This window comes from Arachis hypogaea, chromosome 3, assembly GCF_003086295.3.
Source record: "Arachis hypogaea cultivar Tifrunner chromosome 3, arahy.Tifrunner.gnm2.J5K5, whole genome shotgun sequence".
NCBI lineage: Eukaryota > Viridiplantae > Streptophyta > Magnoliopsida > Fabales > Fabaceae > Arachis > Arachis hypogaea.
In genome coordinates, this window is record NC_092038.1 from 129,384,716 (window position 1) to 129,409,368 (window position 24,653).

Genomic DNA, 24,653 nt, shown 5'->3' on the forward strand with positions numbered 1-24,653 from the left:
GTAATCATCTAATGGTATACTCAATCAATTCCTTGATTCAAAAGTACTCATAATCATATAGATTAATTTACACAATAATTAATAATTATTAATATTTGTTTTAAAGAATTTTATTTTTTTTCCTTTGTGAAAGAATTAAATGTATATATTTAATGCAATAATGGATTGGATAGTTGGGTTTGTACTTTGTAGCCGGGAAATACAAGAACAGAGGGCCCAATATTATGCTCATTGAAGTTCACTACAAATCCCAACACTTTTGACTTTTGAGGGAAGAAAAATAAATAGAACCAAAAAAGAAAGAAAAGAGATGGTATTTGGCAACTCAACTATAAATTGTTAGTTTGGTCTCTAACTTAATTAACATTAATTTAGTGGCTTAATTTAGTTTGATAAAGAAGGAAAACAATTCATTATTTAATCAATTTGAGTTGGTCGAGTGGTCAATTCACTCGTCCGCTTAAGCAAGTGTTGGGGATTTGAATCCTGCCTTGTGCATGCAGCAATCCATTGACAAGCGGCAGATCTTTAAATGGAGCTTAGATCTGCGACAGATTAGTCATTGATCTGTCGGATTGGGGGATACCGTGGACAACAAAAAAAAAACAATTCATTATTTTGATTCATAATTTTTAATTAATCGCATGATACCATTTTGAATTTCTCATTTTAGATAGAGGAAATGAAATATTCCAATGTGAAATTATTTTCAAAAGTTGTTGTCCTTATTAATTATATCCAACAATTTTCTGCACCGCTAGGCTAACAGCTACATCCACAAATAGAAAAAACAGCATTGGCATCACATGAAAATGATAAATTCAAACCCCCTTTTTGTTTTTTGAAAATTCCATTTGGCTCGGTGATGCACATGTATTATATGAAAGGATACAGCCTAATAATAAAGAAGGGATAGGAGATATAGAAGATATATCATAATATGATATGATACAGTTATAGTATATAGTATATAATAATATATTAATATATATAGTAGTGATGATAGTGGTCCATGCAAAAGTTTGTCTTTAATTGGTGAAACAAAGGAATTCAAATACGCTAAAGTGTTGCGGTGGAATAATGAATACATCTTAATACATATCTTAGAGAATCACGTGATGGGTTTGAATTTTTGTTTAGGAAGTTTCGTGTATATATATATATTCGTTCATTGGTGCAGTTTGAAATTGGATTAGGGTAGGTGAAACATATGAGAAAGAAAGGAAAAGAAACCAAATTAATAAACTCAACATAAATATTTTATTTTTTACATGAATTTATGATCCTTTTATAGTATCCTTGCTTCAAAGTTTGAACATGGACAAATACAAAACCCATCTCTCTGTTTTGAGTGTTATTATTTTTGACCAAATTATCGCACCAGTATTTAAATTCAGCACATAATAATTGCTGGGGTATTTTGATAGATCACAAGTAAATTTAAAAATTTTATATGATCACGAATACCTCTTCTTTCTTTCTTGCTTGCTATAAAAGTTTGTTTTTATTTGTGATCGATTACTTGGCAAATTTTGGGTTTATACTTAATTATAAGGATCGGAACAATATTAATCACCAGTCTTTTTTGGATTTATAAAGGAAAAAGACGCGACGAGGAGGAGGAAATTTCTAAAATTTGTCATTCTCTGTTGGTTTAGTCAAAGCAAAACTATTATTATTATTATTATTATTATTATTATTATTATTATTATTATTATTATTATTATTATTATTTATCTATGTATCTTGTGTTTCAAAATACGTATTAAATATATAAATTAAAATTTTTTAGTAATAGTAAATTTATCATGTGCAATATGTTAGCTAAACCCTTATTATTATAAATGAAAAGAAAATGAAAGCTGAAAGTAAAATATCTACTAACATTTTATTTTACGTCCTTTCTTTTCTGTGGAGAGTAGGGCCGGCAATATATACTCTACCCGCGGATACTCAACCCGAACCAATTCGTTTGAGTAAGGTTGTTTATCTGATCTGTTGCGAATAGAATAAGTACGGTATAAATTTATTTGTTGGTAGGATAAAGTACGAGTTCATAGTATACCTTATCTTATCCTACCTTCACTTATAATATATATATATATATATATATATATATATATAGAGATCAGAATAGAATAAGTACGGTACAAGTTTATTTGTTGGTAGGATAAAGTACGAGTTCATAGTATACCTTATCTTATCTTACCTTCACTCATAATATATATAACCTTCACTCATAATATATATATATATATATATATATATATATATATATATATATATATATATATATATATATATATATATATATATATATATATATATATATATATATATATATAAATAAGTTATGTATGCAGTGAGAAAAGTGAGTGTTGAACTTACAATTTTTTTTTATAAAAATTTGAAATAACTACTAAACTAATTGATGATCATATTATTTATAATTTTATGTTAGATTTTTTAAAATTTTATTATTTTTAATTTTAATTTGAAGTTAGTTTTTATTTTCTATTTTATTAATATGTATGAAATTTGGAATGGTTAAATTTTATATTTGTTTAAAATTTTTTTATTTTTTTGTAGGTAAAGTCGGGTAGGGTAGGGTTTAGAATTTTAGGATAATGGTAGGGTTAGAATTGAGAGATTCTCAACTCGCAGGTAAGATAGGGTATAATTTTATAAAAAGTTTTTAACCCGCAAATAAAATTAGAATAAAATCTAAACTCTAAACCCTACCTTACTTTACCCATTACCAGCTTTAATGCAGATGTTGATCTCTTTATTGTGTTTATTTGGGATAAAAATAAAAAAAATGAAAAAAAATTTGAAAAATAACTATTTTTTATTATTTAGTTAAATGAAAAAGTCAAAAACAAAAAACTGGGACGTACTAATTTTTTTTCCAACATTATTGGATGAAAAATAAACAAATATATAGTTAATATCAATATTCTAATATTATTTTTTAATATGTTTTAAAATATGTAATAAATTTATCTTTTTATAATATTATATATTATTTTTTTCTCATCAAAATATATTAAAAAAATAAAAATTTATTCAACTTCTTTTTTTTTTCTCTTTTCTTTTTACTTCTTTTTTTTTATTTTTTTTAACTAAACAATATAGTCCCTTCTCAATTATGTTTGTTTCTTTTAATAAAAAAATATAGAATAAAATATTAAATTAGTCCTTTATATTTAGACGTAATTTTATTTTTGTCCTTTAAGGTTTAAAGTATTCTATTTAAATATAAAAAAGTTTCATTTAGTTTTAATATAGTTCCACCGTGAGGTCAAAATTAAATAATTAACGAAATGTCCTACATGACCGCAATAAAAGAACCAGGTCGATAATCTATCTGGAGAACAAGTACAAGTTCCAAAGGCACAAAATCAACCGTGAATGCATCAATACATTTATTTATCATTTTTCTTACAATTTAAATGAAATATTTTCTATAAAACTAAAGATAATGATAAATAAATGTATTGATACATCTACGGTTGATTTTGTGTCTTTAGAGCTTGTACTTGTTTTTCACTCTCCAAATTATCGACCTTATTCTTGTATTGCTATCATATAGGACATTCTGTTAATTATTTAATTTTGGCCTTACGTTAGGACTGCATTGAAACTAAATGAAACTTTTTTAGATTCAAATAAAATACTTTAAACCTTAAAAATCAAAATAAGATTACGCTTGTAGGAGATCAATTTAATACTTTATCAAAAAATATATAAGACAAAACTAATGAATCATATTTGATTTAATTTTCTAATTTGCAAAATATTGAGTAAATGGTCAAAGTGTTTTTTAAAAGATCGTTCATTTTTTAAATTGATTTTTGAATTTTTTTTTAATCAAATTCGTCTTAAAAAAAGTTTAAATTAGTCATGTTAATTCTTCTATCATTTTGGTTGCTAATAACATCTGAGTTTGTTGATGTGACATGTTAAATAATACCATAATACATATTTAGTAGTCCTAATTAATGGCTAATATAATAAGCTTATAAAATTATTTCAAATCAATCTTAAATTGAGGGATGACAATACCTCAAGGTCCATTCTCAATTAAGTTTTAATTTCATTTAATTTCATAAATTTATAATGTTATCATCTAATTAAAATTTTTAAATATGTATTGCATTATTATTTAACGAATATTATTAGTAAATTTTGATGTTGTCAATAAAAAAATATGACAAAAAGATCAACATAATTAATTTAAAATTTTTAAAAAATAAATTTAATTAAAAAAATTGATAACTAATTTAAAAAACAAGCTATATTTTTCGGGGACGAATTTTATTAATTACTTACAAAATATTACATTTCTTATATCAAAAAGTCATTGTGACAACCAAATGAAATTTTCACATAACTAATTGAAAAAAGTCCCCACTTATTCAAAAGTGATGTTTTAACATTGACACTTTGTGTTAAATGTGCATTTGCACATGCGTGGTTGCGTGCTTACCAAAATAGGCAAAGCCATGACATGATACATTAGCATAATATTTGGGAGTCATACTTTAAAAATCATAGAGATTGTTTTGCTTTTTTTTTATATGCATTATTTTTTTATTTTGTAATTATTATTAAAATAAATAAATAAGTTTAGATATAATGAACATGTAATTATAAATATCATATATATAAATTATAAATATTAAATTAAATAAAATAACTTTATGTTATTATCTTCCTAACATTATTCATACATTATATATAGTAAAATGTTGATTATAAAATAAAATTCTTCAAAAATAAAAAAGATTGATAAAATAATAAAATAATATTTAATTATTTTTAAATTAAAATAATAAAATTCACATATGATAAATAAAAATATAAATATATTAATAATTAATTTATTATTTTATTACTTTACTAATTTTTTTACAATGCAAAATATTTTCCCTAACTATAACAGGCATAAACTATTCTTGAATGGCATGAAGTTAGTACCAATACCAATATCAATAGCAACTAGTACTAAATACTTTGAGTGGTGCTAAAAAAAAAAAAAAAAGCAGCAGAGTTGAAAATGTTAAAGGAAGTCGATGGCATTGGTGGAATCAAGAAGATGCACACAAAAAATGAACTTTAGAAAAAGTAGCTGCCATGCACAAACCTAAAGTCAAGGGCTTACGGTGCCTCTATATTTTCACAAACGGATATAAAACACTTTTGCCTTTTTCACTTGGCTTCGGCGAGTTTAAAAAGACGAGCGTAAAATATTATTTTAATTTTTAATTTTTGAATAAATTTTTAATTTAATTTTTAATATTTTTAATATTTTATTTTTTAAGAAATTTTAAATAAATTTAATATTATTCTACCTTAAATTTGATATTAATAGTTAACAATGTGAGTAACGTGAATGTTAATAATTTTATTAGTTAAATTATATATTTTTTATGTGTTAAAATATAATTTTTTTAATTTTTTATTGTACAAAATTTTAAATTCTAACAATTAATCATTAATATTTAAAAAAATATTTGATGGATTAATTTTACTTTCATATTAAAATTGAATATTATTAATTTTTTAGTATGCGTATTATTTGTATCAAATTTAATAACGATGTAACATTAAACATGTTTAAATTTTTTTTTAAATTGAAATATAATATTTAAAAATTTTTAAAACTAAAATAAAATATTTAAAATATTAAAAATTAAATTAAATTTTAACCCCAACATTAAGAGTAAAATAATACTTTACCCAAAAGAGATAAAATTAAAGGAGTATGCATGAGCCGTTGTAGCTGTAGGCACTATGTTTGGCCTTTAGCCTATAGCCTTTGATGCCTTTGGAGATGTTGGATTTCAACGGAAACATGTCTAGAAATTTGAATCCAAGCATCTTACGTTAAACGTCCATAACGGCATCACACACACACCCGTATATATAAATAAAATTTAATATGATTGTATTATGGCTAACTACGGATTATATAATATATATGAAAGGATATTTATCTATTTTGGTTTTAAAAAATTTTAGACTAGACATTTTAGTTTTTATCTAAAATTAATTACTCAATTAATTTTTAATAATTACTTTCATCAGTCACTTTGATAATATTTGATGAAAAAACAGAAATAAAAAGACTGAGACTGAGAGATAGAGACTAAGAGACAGATATTAAAATAAATCTCAATATTCTGTTTGGTGTAAAGTATGAGATAGAAATTGAACCAAAAATGAAATTCTAATTTAATTTGTACAAAGGGTAAAATTAAAATTAATTAATTGAAATAAAAGTATTTTTGGTATAAAATGTTATTAAAGTTTCAGTCTCTATCTCTAAAAATTTTAGTTCTTTGTGTCTCCACTTTTTAGAGGTATTGAAATACTAAAATTTTGGGAATAGAGATAGAAATTTTAATATCAGTCTTTAAACTAACAAACATGATATTGAGTCTCGTCTCCCAATTTCTATCTCAGTACCTCAAAACAAACGCTATCTTACAGGGGTGGAGCTACATTGCAAGAAAGGGGGCAATGACCCCTTAATTTTATTTTTTTTTACATATAAATTATAGGTAAATTTCAGTTTAGCCCCCTTTAAAATTTTATTTTAGTCTTATTTCACAGTATAAATATTTTTTGGCCCCCTTCTAATATTTTATCTAGCTCCGTCCCTGCTACCTTAGGTCTTTAGTTACATCAATTCTAACAGAAGATAAAATAGTCCATGACAACTTTAACAGCAGACAAAATGATCCCTGATAATTCTAACAGAAAACAAAATGATCTCTGACCCCTTATTCGAAAATAACACTGTTTTTTTCAAATTTTCATCATATCTCGTATAACCCTAACATTCATATAAACTCTCCTTTTTCATTTTTAACGTAAACTATTTAATATATAACATATTGCGTTGTTGAAAGTTTAGAAAACTAACACTTTTATTAAAATTTAGTCCACATTTAATCGTAAAAAAAGAATAATTTCATATTATTAGATATAATTTTATACTATTAAAAATACTTATAATAACTAATTAATGAATACAAATTACAAAATCAAATCTGCTATTGGGATTACAGTTACGGTATAAGGTATTAGTGTAAAAAAGTATTGCTTACACGCTAATTAAAATCAATATTATATATCCCTTTTTGCCGACCTATGCAGAATGCTGAAGTTCCTGATTATTAGGCAAATTTTATGCTAATTATTTTTAAAAGAAGAAAAAAATGGTGCGTAAAAAGTTATAAGTATAACAAAAAAAATTTAATAGAAATATAAAAGAAGTGAATATCTAACTCGATCTTTGACAATTATTTCGAAAGAATTATGAAATTTAAAAAAAATATCCAATTTGATTCCTAAATTTTATTTTTATAGGATTGATTAGTCTCTGTGTAAAAGAAACAAAAAAATACTATCACAAAAATTAATTAATCTCATAAAAATAAATTTTAAAAACAAATTGGATATTTTTTTGTTAAAGATTTCATTGTCTTTTGAAATAATTATGAAGAATGGTTTAAAATCTTTTTCTAAAAAAAATTATGTATGATTGTGGCGCTATATTTTGAAGCTACTGATCAGTGGCGGAACTTGAAACAAAATTTTGGGGTGTCAGATAAAAAATAAATGTCAAAAAGTTTTTGTTACGAACTCCATTTAACATAAGCTCGTCTAATCTCATTTCTCTGATTTGGATGATATTGCCAAATTTAAAGCCGTTTTTCAAGGTCTCGTTCCAAAAAATTAAAGTCAAATTTATCATATGTAACTTTTTGAACTTTTGAAGGTTGTATCTCACTTTCTTCGTGATTCATTAAAGTAGAAGAACTATCTACATGTGTTGATATTGTAAAAGTTATATGTTCTCCTCCTTAAATATTAGCCTTCCTCTTAAAAAATGTATCAATTCTTTAATTTTTTTATTATTATTTTATATAAAAATTGGAATATATATCCTATAGAATATGTAAAGAAGAAGTTAGAAGGACAAATATTAAAATTTATAATATTTATTGAATTTTTTTTTATCAATTTATACAAATACAATAATATTAATACTTATTGAATATTTTATTATTTTTTATAATATAAAAAATTAAATTAAATTAAATAAATATTAAAATATAAAATAATATTAAATTAAATAAATAAAAAATATCTAATTTTTTATATTTGAATTTAAAGGTAGAGAGAGTGTTGCTTATTAAATTTATTGAATACTTTAAGTCATATTAAAGTATGTAAGCCAATTGAACTATTTTTATCTTTTAAAAAAATATTACTAATTTTTTTATAAAAAATTTGAGGAAGTCATGACCCTTTTGTCTAAACTAAGCTCCACCACTGCTCTGAACTAAGTTCCACCACTGCTGATTAAATAGTAGTATCACTAGTATGTAATGTTTTATTCTTAGATTTTCATATATGAATTATGACCGTCAATTATATATTAATAGAAATCTGTGAAGTAAGATCATTGATTGCGTCAACTCACATACATAACCTGCAAAGTTAGAGGGTTGAATTAATACACTATCAAACTTGTTGTTTACCTGATCAAACTAGTATAGAGCTGCAATTAACTAGGTTTTTATGCTGAATTTGGTTCCTCTTCTAATTATTGATAGAACTTAGAAGCATATCCAAATCCTTTTGTTTAATCACTTTGATATATATTACTTGTTTAATTAATATTTGATGTGTTGATAAGGGAGAGTCGTCAGCAACTTCTGCCAACTGCTCTTTAACGGCCACATTTTGCTTATTATAAGTTTGAATTATAAAATGACCAAACCTCATGACTACAGCAATTACTGAATAGCCCTTGCACTTTTCACTGCAAATACGGTTTTGCCCAGGGCTCATATTTTGAACGCTCAAGACTGAATACTTCTATCTTCTACGAGTGTGTTCTTCTACGAAGTAAACACAAATAATAAGTCTAAGAAGCTAACTACACCAATTCAAGCCAATTTTTTATATTTTTAGTTTTAAGATTTAAAAAATTTAAACAATAGAAGATTATTTTTTTTTAGGACAAAACTCCTATTTTTTAACTAGTTAATTCTAATTGGCTAGACTCCTAATTAGTTTTCTAACGACACCAAATAAATAATAATACAAAAATTAGATCGGGTAGAAGAGAGGTATACATGCTATTATAGGAGAGTGATTTTGCGTCTTAATTGATGATATATATTTTTTATTTTATTTTATGCTATTTCCAACTAATTCTCTATGAAAAATTTATTTAAGAAAACAAAATAATAAAAATGAAAGATATATTTGAAAAAATGGTAAAAAAAAAAGAGTGTTATTATCAATTTTAAGAGTAGCAAAATTAGTTTCCAATATTATAAATATAAAATTTACTAGTAAAAATTAAAGAAATGTTACCTATTTTTAGGAAGAAAAAAACACCACAAACTTCCACTTTTAATTTTGATGTTGGCCTTCCATTGGTGTTTTTCAACATTGTTAAAACTTAGTTTGTTTTTTTATGATGTGAAATTAAAATTATAAATTTGGCTCTTAGATTTGTTATTTTTAATTTTAAATATTTTTAAATATACAAATCTTCTCCTCATATTTGTCATTTCAGTATTTATTTATTTTTTAAATGTGCTAATAGGACTTTTCAATTTGTTTTACGGTGCAATAAAAAAATTTACTAGCAATGCCAGTGTCGGATTGATCCAAAATGGGTGATACAGTTACAAATACGCTATTTTGGTAACAAAATTGCTTAAATGTTAAATCTTACCTAGTGAGTATTCCAGTAACTTAATTTAACCTGTTAAAACAAATTAACTACTAACTAAATTGTTTATCTTTTTGCAATTAGGATAAAAAGTATATTAATAGCTGGATATCATGATGCTATATTAATAGTGTATTAATGCTTATATTTATGGGCTGAGTTAAATAAGGATGCTACCCTTTTTAAGGCAGCATGAATCTAACAACCGTTCAGTATTTATAACTTATAAATATCATCAAGCACTTTGATTTCATAATAAGATTATATTTGGCCGATATAGACAAAATATTTTAGATGTGCAAGATGAATAAATTGTCAAATTTGACCGTTCATGTTAATATAGATTATGCTAACGTATCACTATAAAATTAGAATTCTAATCTGTTATTACTACTTGCCAGCTGTTTTTACTTTTTAGCATAAAATTATGTTCAATAATATTTTTTTTCACTGTATATAAAAGTAAAGTAATAAAAACAAGAGATAATTTTAAAAAATCACACACAATAATAAAATGAAATTATTAATTGTGACTTGTGAGAGTAATATTGTTCTCTAAATAATTACTATTAATATTAAATATATTTTAAGAATAAATTATAACATTCTGATTGCGTTAGCAATTAGCATAATTAAAGTACTAGTTTGGCATAACAGTACTAATTTCGTTGCTAAAGTACACTTACAAAAAGACACAACAAATTAATTATTTAACTGTGCATAGGGGCAATAATGTAATTTAAGGTATTCGTCGTTTTGCACAGCAACCAGTTTTCAAAAATGGCAACTACTCAAATGAAGATGCTAAAAACATCTTTTTATGAAGATTCTTGTGTTAAAAGTGTACTTTGTTTGTTTAGCCACACTTTAAAAAAAATAACACTTTTGCAACACATCAAAATCAAACCATACATTTTATCATCTAATGGTAAAAAAGAAGTATCTTCATATGAAGACAATAGTAAAATCTTCATGATAGTATCCACCTTCAAAAATTGTTAATAAAAATGATATAAAATTTGAACGTACGCATTACTGTGAGAGCGAAAGCCAGAGAGAGACGTTGGGACATGGCAGGTGCCACTTCCAATTGCAAAGCTTCAAACTTGAAATCAAATTTCCGAACTTTCTAACACTCTCTGTATGAAATGTGCTTCCTTTTTTTGAAGCATCTCAAAACACACAAACTTTTACGGAAAAGGCCACACGTCTTCATCATTTCATCGTCTTTTTTCGTTTCAAAACAACCTTAGAATCGGTCCCTCCCTATAATAATAATAATATCACATTTCTCCTCTTCCTTTGTTCCTTCCATGTCCAAGCCTATGTTACTGGGACCTGGTGAATCTTATCTGGGTCAGTGGTGAAGTGAGTGGTGACTACCCCTTTTGCCTTTTCATATATATAAGCTTGTGTTGTGTGTGGGTGTGGGAAGTGAAAGAGAATTTGTAGTTAGCTGTTAAAGATGAGTGCTTTGTCTAAGAAGAGTGAAGAATTTCGGAAGAAGAGAGATGGGTTGGTTAAGAAAGAGTCGTTAACTGATTCCACTGCTGAGTCAAGAGAAAGCAGTTTCAGTGGATCAAATTCAATTTCCTCGTGTTCATCAAATGAAGAAGCAAAAGCAGCAAAAGGGTCTTCTTCTCCATCTCCACCTGCTCCTCCTCTTGGATGGCCTATTCTGAAAGCTGCAGTTTCCAAGTGTGGGAAATCTGATGAAAAAGATAATGATCAAGAACATCATTTGGATGACACAAAATTTAGTAGTATTGGTTCAAAAGTGTCAGGTCAGTTTCTCGTTATTTTAGAAATCTGTCTTGTTTAATGATATCAGAACTATAAAAGTGGTTGATGTGCTTGAATTTTCAAAAGTATAACGATGACAACGCTTTTCTTTTTTTTCAGTTTAATTATTCATTGGAATCTAATAATCCCTTTTTATGTCGGTTTAGTTGTAGTTTATTCTCCTAAATCATTTTTCTAAATATCCTGTCAATTTTTCAAATAAGGATTTTTTTTTTTTTACTGTTTGTTCTGTTTTTAAGATAATAAATGTATTTCACTTTTACCTTATTTAGTAGGAAGTAGAAGAATTATTAGAAGATGATTTAGGATGATATATGATTATTGCTAGTAGGTTTGTTAATTCCTTTCAAATTGGAGCAGATGCTGAAATGATGAAGGAAAGGTTTGCAAAATTGTTGCTTGGTGAAGACATGTCAGGTTCTGGGAAAGGGGTTTGTACTGCTTTGGCCATCTCAAATGCTATCACTAATCTGTGCGGTATGCATTGCCTTCTTCTGATACTTTCAAACTTCAAAGTTTGAATTAAAATTGTGCAATTTAATTCATTTTGAACTTTTATGCAACTTGTGTAGCCACTGTGTTTGGACAATTATGGAGATTAGAACCTCTACCTTCTGAAAAGAAAGCTATGTGGAGAAGAGAGATGGAATGGCTTGTTAGTGTTAGTGATCACATTGTTGAACTAATACCTTCTTGGCAAACATTCCCTGATGGAAGCAAGCTAGAGGTAAATTTGGATTGAGTCCTAAATTTTCAAGTGCAGTTTCATTCAACAAAAGTGGAATATGAATCATAATGTTTCTATTTCTAACAGGTAATGACTTGCAGGCCAAGGACAGATATTTTTATCAATGTTCCAGCGCTTAGGAAACTTGATAACATGCTTCTCGTGAGTGATGAATCTTGTTGTTTGAATGCACACTACATTGGTGATTGTTGTCACATGTGAATTTATACTTTCTATTACAGGACATATTGGATGGTTTCACCTCCACTGAGTTCTGGTATGTTGACCAAGGAATTGTAGCCCCGGAAGCCGATGGAACGGCCTCATTTCGCAAGACTATTCAACGGCAAGACGAGAAGTGGTGGCTCCCCGTGCCCCGTGTCCCCCCTGCAGGTCTTGGCGAAAACTCAAGAAAACAATTGAATCACTCAAGAGAATGTGCAAACCAAATTCTAAAAGCAGCCATGTCCATAAACAGCATTGCTTTGGCTGATATGGAAGTTCCAGAATCATATTTGGAATTGCTTCCTAAGGTCTCTTATTGTTTAAATTCTTACACTTGAATCTTCTAACCAAAATATGATTGAAATGTTGACAAATTGTACTTTGAACCTGCCTCAGAATGGAAGGACATGCTTGGGGGATTTCATTTACCGTTACATCACATCAGATCAATTCTCTGCTGAGTGCTTGCTAGATTGCTTAGACCTCTCCTCTGAGCATGTTGCACTAGAGATTGCTAACCGCGTTGAGGCGGCGATCTATGTGTGGCGGCGGAGAGCTCACCCGAGACCCTCACCTAATCCAAACCGTTCAACTACAAAGTCCTCTTGGGAGATTGTTAAGGACTTCATGGTAGATGGAGACAAGAGAGAACTCTTAGCAGACAGAGCTGAAAGCATTCTAAATTCCTTGAAGCAGCGATTCCCCGGCTTAACTCAAACTACCCTTGATACCAGCAAGATCCAATGCAACAAGGTTCCATACATTTCTCTTTTATCCAATCCAAATATAAAAATGTTGATATTGACACATTTAACTCTGAATATTTTAGGATGTTGGAAAATCCATATTGGAGAGCTACTCAAGAGTGTTGGAGAGCATGGCTTTCAACATTGTAGCACGTATCGATGACTTGCTATATGTGGATGACCTGACCAAACACTCGGATAGGTTTCCATTGGTTCCTAGTAGTACGGTTAATGTGGTGTCTCAGCAGAAGGTTTCGCGTCCGTTCTCGGTGTCTGTCTCTGGCACTCCACACAAAGCAGGAATCGGCACACCTGGCTTTTCTCCGGCGCCATTGATTAGTCCTGCAAGAGGGGAGAGAACTCCTTTCCTCCACAACAACCCCAACAATAACATCATGAAACCACATAGGCGGGGATTTGGGGTCAGAAGAGTCTTGTCAAATTATCTTGGAGTAGAGACAAAGGCAAAGATATGTAGCAATTCTACAGAGGTTAATTCTTCAAATCTGAATAACAAGAAGAATGAACAACAGCAACAAGCTCAGACCATAAGGAACAAGACAAAGTAGTTTTAGATCTGTATTTGTTGGAAGTTGAGAATTCAAATTCGTAGTTGTTAGAAGCAGAAGTAGTTGGTAATGGTATAGTATATGTATTTGTATTTAAATTTGCTGAAATTCATTTTAGTATTTAAAATGATATCTAGTCAATTGAAGGTACCAGAGTTTCTTTTCTTAAATTATTTTTATCATCCGTAGCAAAATTAGCAAGTGTGGAGTGATTGAAGGAATATCCTTACCGGCAATTGGGCACTGGTGGAGAAAAAATATAATTGAAAGTATATCATAATAGAGTGGGGCATTCCGAGAATTGAACTCGGGACCTCTCGCACCCTAAGCGAGAATCATACCACTAGACCAAATGCCCTTTCTTCCTTAAGTTTTTTTTCTTTTAATTATAAATTGATTATCTAGGTTACTGAAACCTTTTAAGCACTATTGATCAATAAAAATACTATTTATATATTCGAATTACTCGTCAAAATTAATTACTATATAGTTTATATTTTATATAGTTTATATTTTTTACTGATTTTGTATGGTTAATTAATTAATAACGCTGTTTACTAATCAGGTTGCCGAATGCGGACCAAAGTCCTAATTCCACATGGCTTAAGCTACCTGGAGAAGGTTTCAATATAAAATTAAAAGAAATGGAAAAAATTTTAACTATTTATGAATTTTTTTTCCATAAAGAAAATTAAAATTGTTTGAACTTTCGGACTAAATCTCTATTTTTGCCATTGAGATTCATGCGATTACTCATTTTGGTCTTTAAAATTTAAAATTATCTATATTGGTCCTTCAGATTTAAGTTTGTACACTAATATGGTCCCTCAACTCTTTTCGGTGATAATTAAGTAAATAGAGTGTTGAGATGAGCTATTATGTTGGATGCTGTATTGGCTAGCTAATATGACGAGAGTTGTATTTGTATCCAATTTATAATTAAGGTTTGAGGAACTAAATTGGACACAAATATAACTCTCGTCATCAAAAAAAAGTCGAGGAACTATATTGGTGTCCAAACTTAAATCTGGAGAACCAATATAAATAATTTTAAATTTTGGAGACCAACATAAATAATCGCCTAAATATGAGGTAGCAAAATGGAGATTTTGTCGAACTTTGGAGAAACATTTTTTTTTTCTTTTGGTTTAGCAAACTTTACTCTTTGAGAAGAAAGAGTGGAAAAGACAAAGACACTGTCCATTTCCGACGACGACGCGCTTGGAAAGATCACGACGAAGAAACAAAACGCAATGTCATCTTCGTCGTTCACGAGGCTCCACATTACAGCACTGGACGCCATCGTGAACGTGAACTCCCTCTTCACCCTCGCCGTCTTCGTCGGCCTCTCTTGGAACCCCAACGACCCCTCTAACAACCTCAACGCCGATCCAGCCTGCTCTCCCACCGCCGCCATCGCCGAGAATGTCGTCGCCTTCCACGTCTACTCTTTCAGCTCCTTCCTCTTCTCCAGCCTCGTCGCCCTCGCCCTCAAGCAAGCCATCCGCCTTTCCCGTCACAACAACCACCACTTCTCCATCCACTACCCCGCCGCCGTTGAGTTCATCGCCGCTCGCATCAACCGCTCCGCTCTCCGCGCTGGCATGCTCGTCTCCGGCGCCGGCTCTGTTGTTGGATGCGCCTTCCTTATGCTTGCACTCGTCAACGTTGTCCAGATCAAGCTTGGAACACTCGCCTGCGGCAGCGCCCACGCCTACGCCGCCGTCGTGCCACTCCTCATACTCGTCCCCATCGCCCTCCTCATTTACGTTTCCGTTGTTTTGTACGCTTTTACTCGCTAGGGTTCTTGTTCTTTTTGTACTTTGTGCTCTGCAATCACCTTGAATGAACGGGACTAATCTGTTTTTGTTTCTTCTTATTCGAAAATTAAATCCTGAATGCCTGAATTTATTTATTTAAATCTTGTTCTATGATGTGACTAATTTTAATTTATGTGGTTTTTGTTGTAATTATTGTTTTCTTTTGTGCTGAATTTGTTTGGAATGAAACACAGTAAGATGGTGAATTGGAAAGTTTGGTTGAATTGGAGCATGTAATCATGATGTTATAGTTAGTATCACTTTAAATGAGGACTGGTGAAGTTATTAAATTCATATTCATGTAAAATGTAATTGTTGATATTGTGAATCATAGTTAGTAAGGTATGGATGATTATGATCTGAAGTGAGATTGTATTTTGAATTTGAATTTTTTATATAATCTGTAGTTTTCGTCATTACAAATATTATAACTTATAAGTAAGCATTAGAGTAGTTTCAATGTGTGAAGGAAATTTATTAAGAGTATGGGGAAATTAGAAGCTGCTACATTCTTCTTCATTCTTCAAGTGATCACTTCTCTGTAGATGATACTAAATTGAAGAAAATTGTGTAAGATTTAGGATAAGATCATTTGGTGGTTCTAACATCTTTGTTTGGCTTAATCTTGTATGCACATGGGGACAGAGTTTCCTTGTATCCTTGGCAAGTTTAACAGCTTTTGTGGTAATACTTGGACAGAGTAACATTTTGCCTTTGGTTTTGTGCCTTTCTGCCTTATAATGCCAACTGCTAAAGTCTGTATAGGGGGTTCAAATCAAGTAATGTGCGGGGTTGCTTAGAACATGATAGAAATCTCGAAAGGACAATGAAACAAAAAACAAGTTGAAAAATAAGGGTTACTTTTTATTGAAGCTTCGAGGGCAAGAAAGCTTTAACTGAACATTTATGGCTGTTAATTGTTGTCTTTAATTGCTTAATGATGATGTTGTCTTCTCATAAAGAGTAGTGGTTGTGTTTGGTTTCTTTTAAGGGAAAAACCCTAATGCAGAGGGTGGTGGGACAAACCTATTGGCAAGCCATATGATGCCGACTCGCATTCAATCACTCTTTCTTCGTTGCCTTATCAGGTATAAATGTTACTGGCTTAAAAAGTAATTGAGCTTTGAATTGTACTTTGAAGAGAAGGAAGATCCAACAATGTACGTTTCCCTTGTGTTTGTTCTACTTATTGGCCTTGGTGAAAGTGGGAAACTGGGAATGCTCTAGTTTTGATAGGTGATGCAGTCAAATAGAGAAATAAGTTCAGACTCCAGAGTCTAATTTCCCTTTGTGCTGTTATAAAATATTAAAATCTACTCGTGTTATTAGGAGTGCAGTTGTTGTAAAATAACTAAATAAATAAATAAAAAAGAAGTAATAAATATAATGTATGAAAATATAATTAGATAATTCTAGTAGTAATGTTCACTAGAATTACTATATTGATAAATATATTTAATAATATTGTCATAAAGAATATAAGAGAGAGAATAGTATAAGAGAGAGAGTAAAGAATATTTAATATTTTTATTGTTGTGTAATTGTGTGTTACGTAGTGAGGTTTAACCTCTATTTATACACATACTAAGCCTTGCTTTTCAAAGTACATTTATTTGCATCTATTTTGAAGATTGATTCTTTTAATCTTGAGAAAGTTGGCCGCCCAATATTGTGAAGAAAGTCACAATATATTAAATGGACATCCATCCATTCATACTTATCACAATACTTTTCCTTGGATGGCCATTTAGGAATATGCCTCATTAAAATCTTACTAAAGAAAAACTCAGTGGAAAAAAAATTTTAGTGAAGGAAAAAAAGTACAATATCCTTTGTGACGGGGACTGCCTCATTAAAAACCTTGTCAAGAAAAAATTAATGGGAAAAAAATCTGACCAAGGAAAAAAGAATACAGTCTCCCCCTCTTGTCGACATCAGTTGATGTCTCGAAATCGGCGCATCCCAATCTCGTGTACTAATCTTTCAAAGGAGAATTTGGGGAGTGACTTTGTAAATAAATCTGCCAAATTTTTACTTGAGCGGATCTGTTGGACATCAATTGTCCATTGATTTTGAAGATCATGAGTGAAGAAGAATTTGGAAGAAATATGCTTTGTTCTATCACCTTTTATGTATCCACCCTTAAGTTGAGCAATGCATGCTGTATTATTTTCAAACAGGACAGTTGGAGCTATCTTATGATCAATCAGTCCACATGATGACAGAATATATTGAATCAGACTCCTCAGCCAAAAACATTCGCGACTAGCTTCATGTATCGCTAGTATTTCGGCATGATTAGAGGATGTTGCAGCAATCGTCTGTTTCGTGGACCTCCATGATATAGCTATACCACCATATGTGAATAGGTATCCTGTTTGAGATCTTCCTTTGTGTGGATCAGACAAGTATCCAGCATCTGCATAGCCAACTAGTTGTGACTTGGATCCATATGGATAAAACAATCCCATATCAACCGTTCCATGAAGATACCGAAAGATTTGCTTGATTCCACTCCAATGTCTTCTGGTTGGAGATGAACTATACCTTGCTAGTAAATTCACTGCGAATAATATGTCAGGTCGCGTATTATTAGCAAGATACATTAGCGCTCCAATAGCACTAAGATATGGTACTTCAGGACCAAGGATATCTTCATTCTCTTCTTTAGGACGGAATTGATCCTTTTCCACATCCAAAGATCTTACGATCATTAGGGTACTAAAGGGATGTGACTTATCCATATAAAATCTTTTCAAGATCTTTTCTGTGTATGTCGTTTGATGAATAAAGATCCCATTTTTTGTATGCTTGATCTGCAGGCCAAGACAAAATTTAGTCTTTCCAAGATCTTTCATCTCAAATTCTTCTTTTAGAGTTTTTATAATTGTTGGAATCTCTTCAGGAGTCCCAATAATATTTAAATCATCAATGTACACAGCAATTATAATGAATCCAGATGCAGATTTCTTTATGAAAATATATGGACAGATATCATCATTCTTGAATCCATTTTTGGCCAGATATTCAGTAAGACGACTATACCACATTCGTCCAGATTGCTTTAGACCACATAAAGATCTTTGCAATTTGACTGAGTATAACCCTTCTGAATATTCATTGGATGGTTTAGATATCTTTAGTCCTTCAGGGACTTTCATATAGATATCCCGATCTAATGAGCCATATAAATAAGCTGTTACCACATCCATTAAATTCATATGCAGTTTATAATATGCAGATAAACTGACTAAATAACTCAATGTTATCGCATCCACTACAGGAGAATACGTTTTTTCATAATCTATACCGGGCCTTTATGAAAAACCTTGTGCCATAAGTCGGGCTTTGTAGCGCACAACTTCATTTTTCTTATTTCATTTTCTCACAAATACCCATCGGTATCCAACAGGCTTTACATCTTTTGGTGTACAGACTACAGGTCCAAAGACTTCACGTTTTGCAAGTGAGTCTAATTCAGCCTTCATGGCTTCTTCCCATTTTGGCCAATCATCTCTTTGTTGATATTCTTCGACTGATCTTGGCTCAAGATCCTTATTTTCATGCATGATATTTAATGCCACATTATATGCAAATATTTCATTGACAATTGTCTTATTTCGGTCTCATTTCTCTCCTGTAAAGACATAATTTATCGAGATCTCGTCATTTTCACATTTTTCAGGTACCTGAACGTCTTCTAGCGTTATATCAGAATTTTGGACAATTGCAGGTGTCTTTACTATGTCTTTTTCAACAGGAATAGTATTTACCTCTTTTTTCTTTCGAAGATTTTTGTCTTTGGAACCGACAGGCCTGCCATGCTTCTGGCGTGTATTTGCTTCGGTGGCAATTTGTCCAACTGGGACATTAATTCGAATTGGGGCCTTTTTCGCTGGTATATAATATTTGGTTATCCTCTTTGTATCAGAAAATATATTAGGCAATTCATTTGCTATTCTTTGCAAATGTATAATCTTTTGAACTTCTAGTTCACATTGCCCTGATCGAGGATCTAAATGCATCAACGATGATGCATTCCAATTTAGTTCCTTTTCAGGAAGCTTATTCTCTCCCCCTTATGTTGGAAATTTTTATTCATCAAAATGACAATCTGCAAACCGGGTTTTAAATACATCTCCAGTTTATATCTCAAGATACCTCACTATAGAGGGAGAATCATATCCAACATATATCCCCAATTTTCTTTGGGGTCCCATTTTGGTGCGATTAGGTGGTGCAATGGGAACATATATCGCACACCCAAATATTCTTAAATGGAAAACATTTGGTTGCTGGCCAAAAGCTAATTGCATAGGAGAGAACTGTGTAACACCCTATCACACTAAGCTTTATACTTAAGCCGTAAAAAAGAGGTGGTGTGATATTACGAGCTCTAAAATAAAATGAGTACATGTAATAGCAGAAGAATTATAATATGCTAGGAGCCTTGAATAAAAGAGGAAACAAAAATTGCGAAATAAAAGCGCAACGCTCAAGGTACGAGTTAACTTACGTGCTTAGAAAATCACAATTATTAAACATAAGATAACAGAAGTAGGAATAGAGTGCCAAAGAAACAAAATAACAAGCTCCCAACTCAGCCTGCGAAGTCAAGACTGGCCGGAGAATATTTACACATATATACATACATATCCCAAAACCCAAAAGTACATATACACAATACTGCCTCTCCATAAACCTCTAGGAGGATCAAAAGAACAAGTTATGTGGAGAGAAAACCAAGTACATATATACACATCATAGCATAACAAAATAACCTTGTAACCACTCTGTTTTAAGAGTCCAGACGCCTAACGAGATGCCTCTCGACCTGCATCTGAAAAACAAAAACATAGTATGGAATGAGAACCAGAGGTTCTCAGTATGGTAAAGGTGCCACACACATAATATATAATGTATTGGGAATGCCAGAGGCAATCCTAGAACGCCGACACTTAGATTATAGAGCTTAAAGTATTAAACAGGAGCCATAAAAGGTGGTTTTCTAAAAATATTTAATCCTAACTTAACTTAACCTTAAATCTAAGTCTCATACTGTCATTCTTCCACCTCCAACTCCTTTATGCATTTTCACAGACAAATAGACACATAAAGCAAACACAAGAAGGTTACAGTTATTACAGGTAACAAATACACATTTAGCATGGCAAGTACATATAGGCACACCCAATTAAAGCACAAGCAAGTAATTCAAGTAATATGCATATGATGCATGCCTGTCCTATGGATGATGAGGCTCATCTGTTGGTTATCTAGCAAACCTGACAAGTCTGAATTGTCCTTAGACTGTCCCCCGACGTACATCCCCAAGAGTCTATGCATAGCTTTTTCTCAAATAATCAATATTGCTCAATCGGGGTAACATTCCCGGAAATTTATATAGTGCCCGGTGACACTTACGTCGTAGGGTCAACATAGTATCGAGTTTTCAACCTGGTACACGTGGTGGCAAACCACGACACTTGATCCAGGGAATCTCGTATCTCAGATTATTCAAATTCATAAGCCATATAAATAATTCAATTATAATTCATCAACATACACATCATTCTCAATCACATCTCATTCATCATTATACGTCAATCATATTCAATTCTTATCCTTCATTATCACACCTCCCATTCCGTCCATCAATAGTTCCAATTCAAAATATAATTCATTCTTTTCTAAATGAATCAAACTTAAAACATGCTCATTTTCTTAATAACTCTAAATCAAACCATATAACTTTTGAATCTAAATCATTTTAAATAATCATATAAACAAAATCTCTAATTTTTGTAAAATTTCGACAGCATCTCCTCTAAAACTCGGACTTTGCCACCCTTTTCGGGTCCAAACATGCTTTCTTTTCAATTCAACATACCCTTCATCTTCATTATAACAGTCACCACAATAAATCTATCTTAGATCAACAATTATACTCATACAATATTCAAATCCAACAACCAAAATTCAACTAAGGATCATAGTTCACTAATCCTAGGCTTCTAACACAAAATACCTCATTATCACAACAACCTTCACAATAGTTATACCTCAAATCAATAATTTACGAAATCATTAGTTAATCAACAAGCACCAAACCAACCTGTTCATCAACAATAACATTCAACCATAATTCTCTCCAAATTAACATAACAACATTCACCATCCAAAATTAATAACTAATTATCTAATAAACTTCAACCAAATATATTCATCGACAAATTACTAAACATTAAACATACACCTGCATTCCAACTTATCCTATGGTCATCTAGCCTATGTTTTCACAGAACATTATATATTAAATGTAAGAAAACTAAACCATGCCTTGGCCGATTTCCACGTAACGACCAAAGCTATTTATTCAAAACCAAGGCAGCCCCTCAAAACTCAACTAATTTGCTTCCTCTAAGTTCCAGTATTCACAATTTCAAATTCTAATTATTTATTCACAACCTAATACACATTCATAACACATATATATCCAATTTAATACTCAAAACTAAAATTCAATGAAAATAAAATAAAATTATCATATCCTTACCTTATCCAAGCTTCACATAAGTAAGAGTGGACGTTTTCCTCAAACTAATTGGATCCTAAAACATTTGAAATCAAAGAAATTCAACCTTCCCATTAAAAATTTGAAAATTGGGGAAAAAGTGGACTGAGAGTGATTAAACAAGTTACCAGTGAAATTGTTCCGGTAGAAATGTAGAGCTCGACGCGGTAGATGCGTGACCGCAAACGGTGCGACAATCGGAGCTCGGACGGAGAAGTTATGGGATTTGGAAAGTAACGTAAGGGTTTCGGTGAAGTTTTTGTTTTTCCCTCCCCTGGAAGCTGAAAGCTTCGTTTCTGTTGGAATGAAGGGGGCGAAGGGCTTGGGTTCACTTAAAAGAGCTGGTCCGGTTGGACCGACAACCCGGTTTGGATTCGGTTCAACTGGTTCGATCTTTTCGGTCTAATTTTGGACTTTTTTTCGAAATTAGTGTCAAAATTCTCGTTTTGATTAGCTCTACCGTAATTTAATATAATATTCACATTTCTAATCCTTCTTATTAAAAACTAATTTATTGACTAATTATCTACTAATTTAACCGGGGTTTACAAACTGATGGTAACTCGTTGGCCTCAAACGAATAAGTGCTGCGGCATGTAAAATAGCATGTCCCAAACCGAGGTTGGGAGATTTGTTCTCATAAGTAAGGGTCTAGAAATTAATTGGAGGCGCTTAATAAGTGATTCTGCTAACCCATTTTGTGTGTGAACATAAGCTACTGGATGTTCAATACTTATTTCATTAGCCATACAATAAGCATCAAAAGCTTGGGAAGTAAATTCACCAGCATTATCAAGACGAATTGCTTTGATTGAATTTTTTGGAAATTGTGCTTTTAATCGAATAATTTGAGCCAGTAATCTCACAAACGCCAGGTTGCGAGAGGACAATAAGCACACATGTGACCATCTCGAAGATGCGTCTATCAAGACCATAAAATATCTAAAAACCCACATGGTGGATGAATAGGTCCACATATATCACCATGAATCCTTTCTAGGAATTCCAAGGATTCAAATCCAATCTTTACTGGTGATTGCCTTAAAATTAACTTCCATTAAGAACATGCAGCACAACAAAATTAACTAGTTTTAAGGATCTTCTGATTTTTTAGTGAAGGCCCATGAAAGTTTTCAATAATTCTCCTCATCATGGTTGTTCCCGGATGACCCAATCGGTCGTGTCAAGTTATGAATTCATTAGAGCTAGTAAACTTCTGGTTTACAGTGGCATGTGATTCAATTGCACTAATCTTGGTATAATATAAACCAGATGAAAGTAATGACAACTTTTCTAATGTAACCTTTTTATTTAAATCATGAGTTGTGATAAATAAATACTCATGATTTCCTTCATTCATTGTTTCAATATGATATCTATTTCGGCGAATATCTTTGAAACTCAACAAGTTTCTCAGAGACTTGGTAGATAATAGTGCATTTTTTTATTATAAATTTTGTTCCTCCGAGAAACAAAATTATAGCTCTCCGGAGCCTTCTATCACCAATAATAGTATTAACATATTCTTAACAAAATTTTTTCAAAGACAAATAATAATAATAATAATAATAATAAAATGAATAGAAGTACATGCACATCAACATTATTCACATGAATACTTAACAAACACAAACATATATCAAACTATTCCATTATTGATCAAATAGCCAAAATTTTCTTCAAAATCCTTAAAGAAATTAGATACATCATAATGAGTGGTGAAATTTTTATTATTTGAAACAAAATTTGTTTCTTTTTCTTTGTCATCCTTTTTCAAGGATGCTTGATAAAGATCAACTAGTTGTACGATAGGTACGTGACCAATGGCTCTTTCCACCACAACGGAAGTATTTATCCTCAATTGATTTACTTTGCCCATTGTTTCTTTCTTTATCCCACTTCTGGTGAGATATTTTCTTATGAACATAATTTTTTTTCCTTCCGTAATTTTTCTTGTTATCAAAATCTTGCCATTTACCTCTTCTGGGGTTATAATTTGTCGTATTTGCTTCAGGAAATGGGACAGCGCCAGTTGGGCGCGCTTCATGATTTCTCAAAAGTAACTAATTGTTGCGTTCAACAACAAAAAGGTAAGAAATTAACTCAGAATATTTTAAAATTCTTTTTCTTGATACTGCTGCTGCAGGAGCACATTCGAGACATGGAAGGTCGAGAAAATTTTCTTTAACATATCGGGCTTGAGGAAGTATCACCGTCTTTTCATGATTATACCTTTTTCAAGGTCTTTCCACAGATCTGCAGGATCTTTTAATGTGGGATATTTATTTTTCAATCATATGTCAAGATGAGGATGAAGGAAAATTATGACTTTGACTATATCCTTTTGGGATGTATTATTTTCAACCTTAATGGTATCTCCAAGATCCATTGAATCAAGATGGATTTTAGCATCTAGTATTCATGAT

The 24,653-nt window shown here is 30.9% G+C and overlaps 2 protein-coding genes, 1 long non-coding RNA gene and 1 other non-coding gene across 4 annotated transcripts; 2 read left to right on the top strand and 2 right to left on the bottom strand.

Annotated features, from left to right (window-relative positions):
- Nucleotides 1-10,794: 10,794 nt before the first annotated feature.
- Nucleotides 10,795-14,003, top strand: LOC112791566 (rop guanine nucleotide exchange factor 5). The gene is made up of 7 exons (XM_025834448.2): nt 10,795-11,547; nt 11,927-12,043; nt 12,139-12,293; nt 12,381-12,455; nt 12,536-12,826; nt 12,915-13,271; nt 13,348-14,003. The coding sequence occupies exons 1-7, from the start codon at nt 11,229-11,231 to the stop codon at nt 13,831-13,833; spliced, it is 1,800 nt and encodes a 599-aa protein (XP_025690233.1). The 5' UTR covers nt 10,795-11,228; the 3' UTR covers nt 13,834-14,003.
- A 116-nt stretch (nt 14,004-14,119) lies between these two features.
- Nucleotides 14,120-14,191, bottom strand: TRNAP-AGG (transfer RNA proline (anticodon AGG)). Its single transcript has one exon. It is a non-coding gene; the product is annotated as a tRNA-Pro (tRNA).
- A 718-nt stretch (nt 14,192-14,909) lies between these two features.
- LOC112791567 (uncharacterized) lies at nt 14,910-15,767 on the top strand. Its single transcript, XM_025834449.3, has one exon. It carries the CDS (start codon nt 15,087-15,089, stop codon nt 15,633-15,635), a length of 549 nt encoding a protein of 182 aa, XP_025690234.1. The 5' UTR covers nt 14,910-15,086; the 3' UTR covers nt 15,636-15,767.
- A 4,450-nt stretch (nt 15,768-20,217) lies between these two features.
- Nucleotides 20,218-22,533, bottom strand: LOC140183881 (uncharacterized). Its single transcript, XR_011880358.1, has 3 exons — nt 22,356-22,533; nt 22,210-22,264; nt 20,218-20,493 (listed from the first exon to the last, which is right to left on the bottom strand). It is a non-coding gene; the product is annotated as an uncharacterized lncRNA (long non-coding RNA).
- Nucleotides 22,534-24,653: the final 2,120 nt, after the last annotated feature.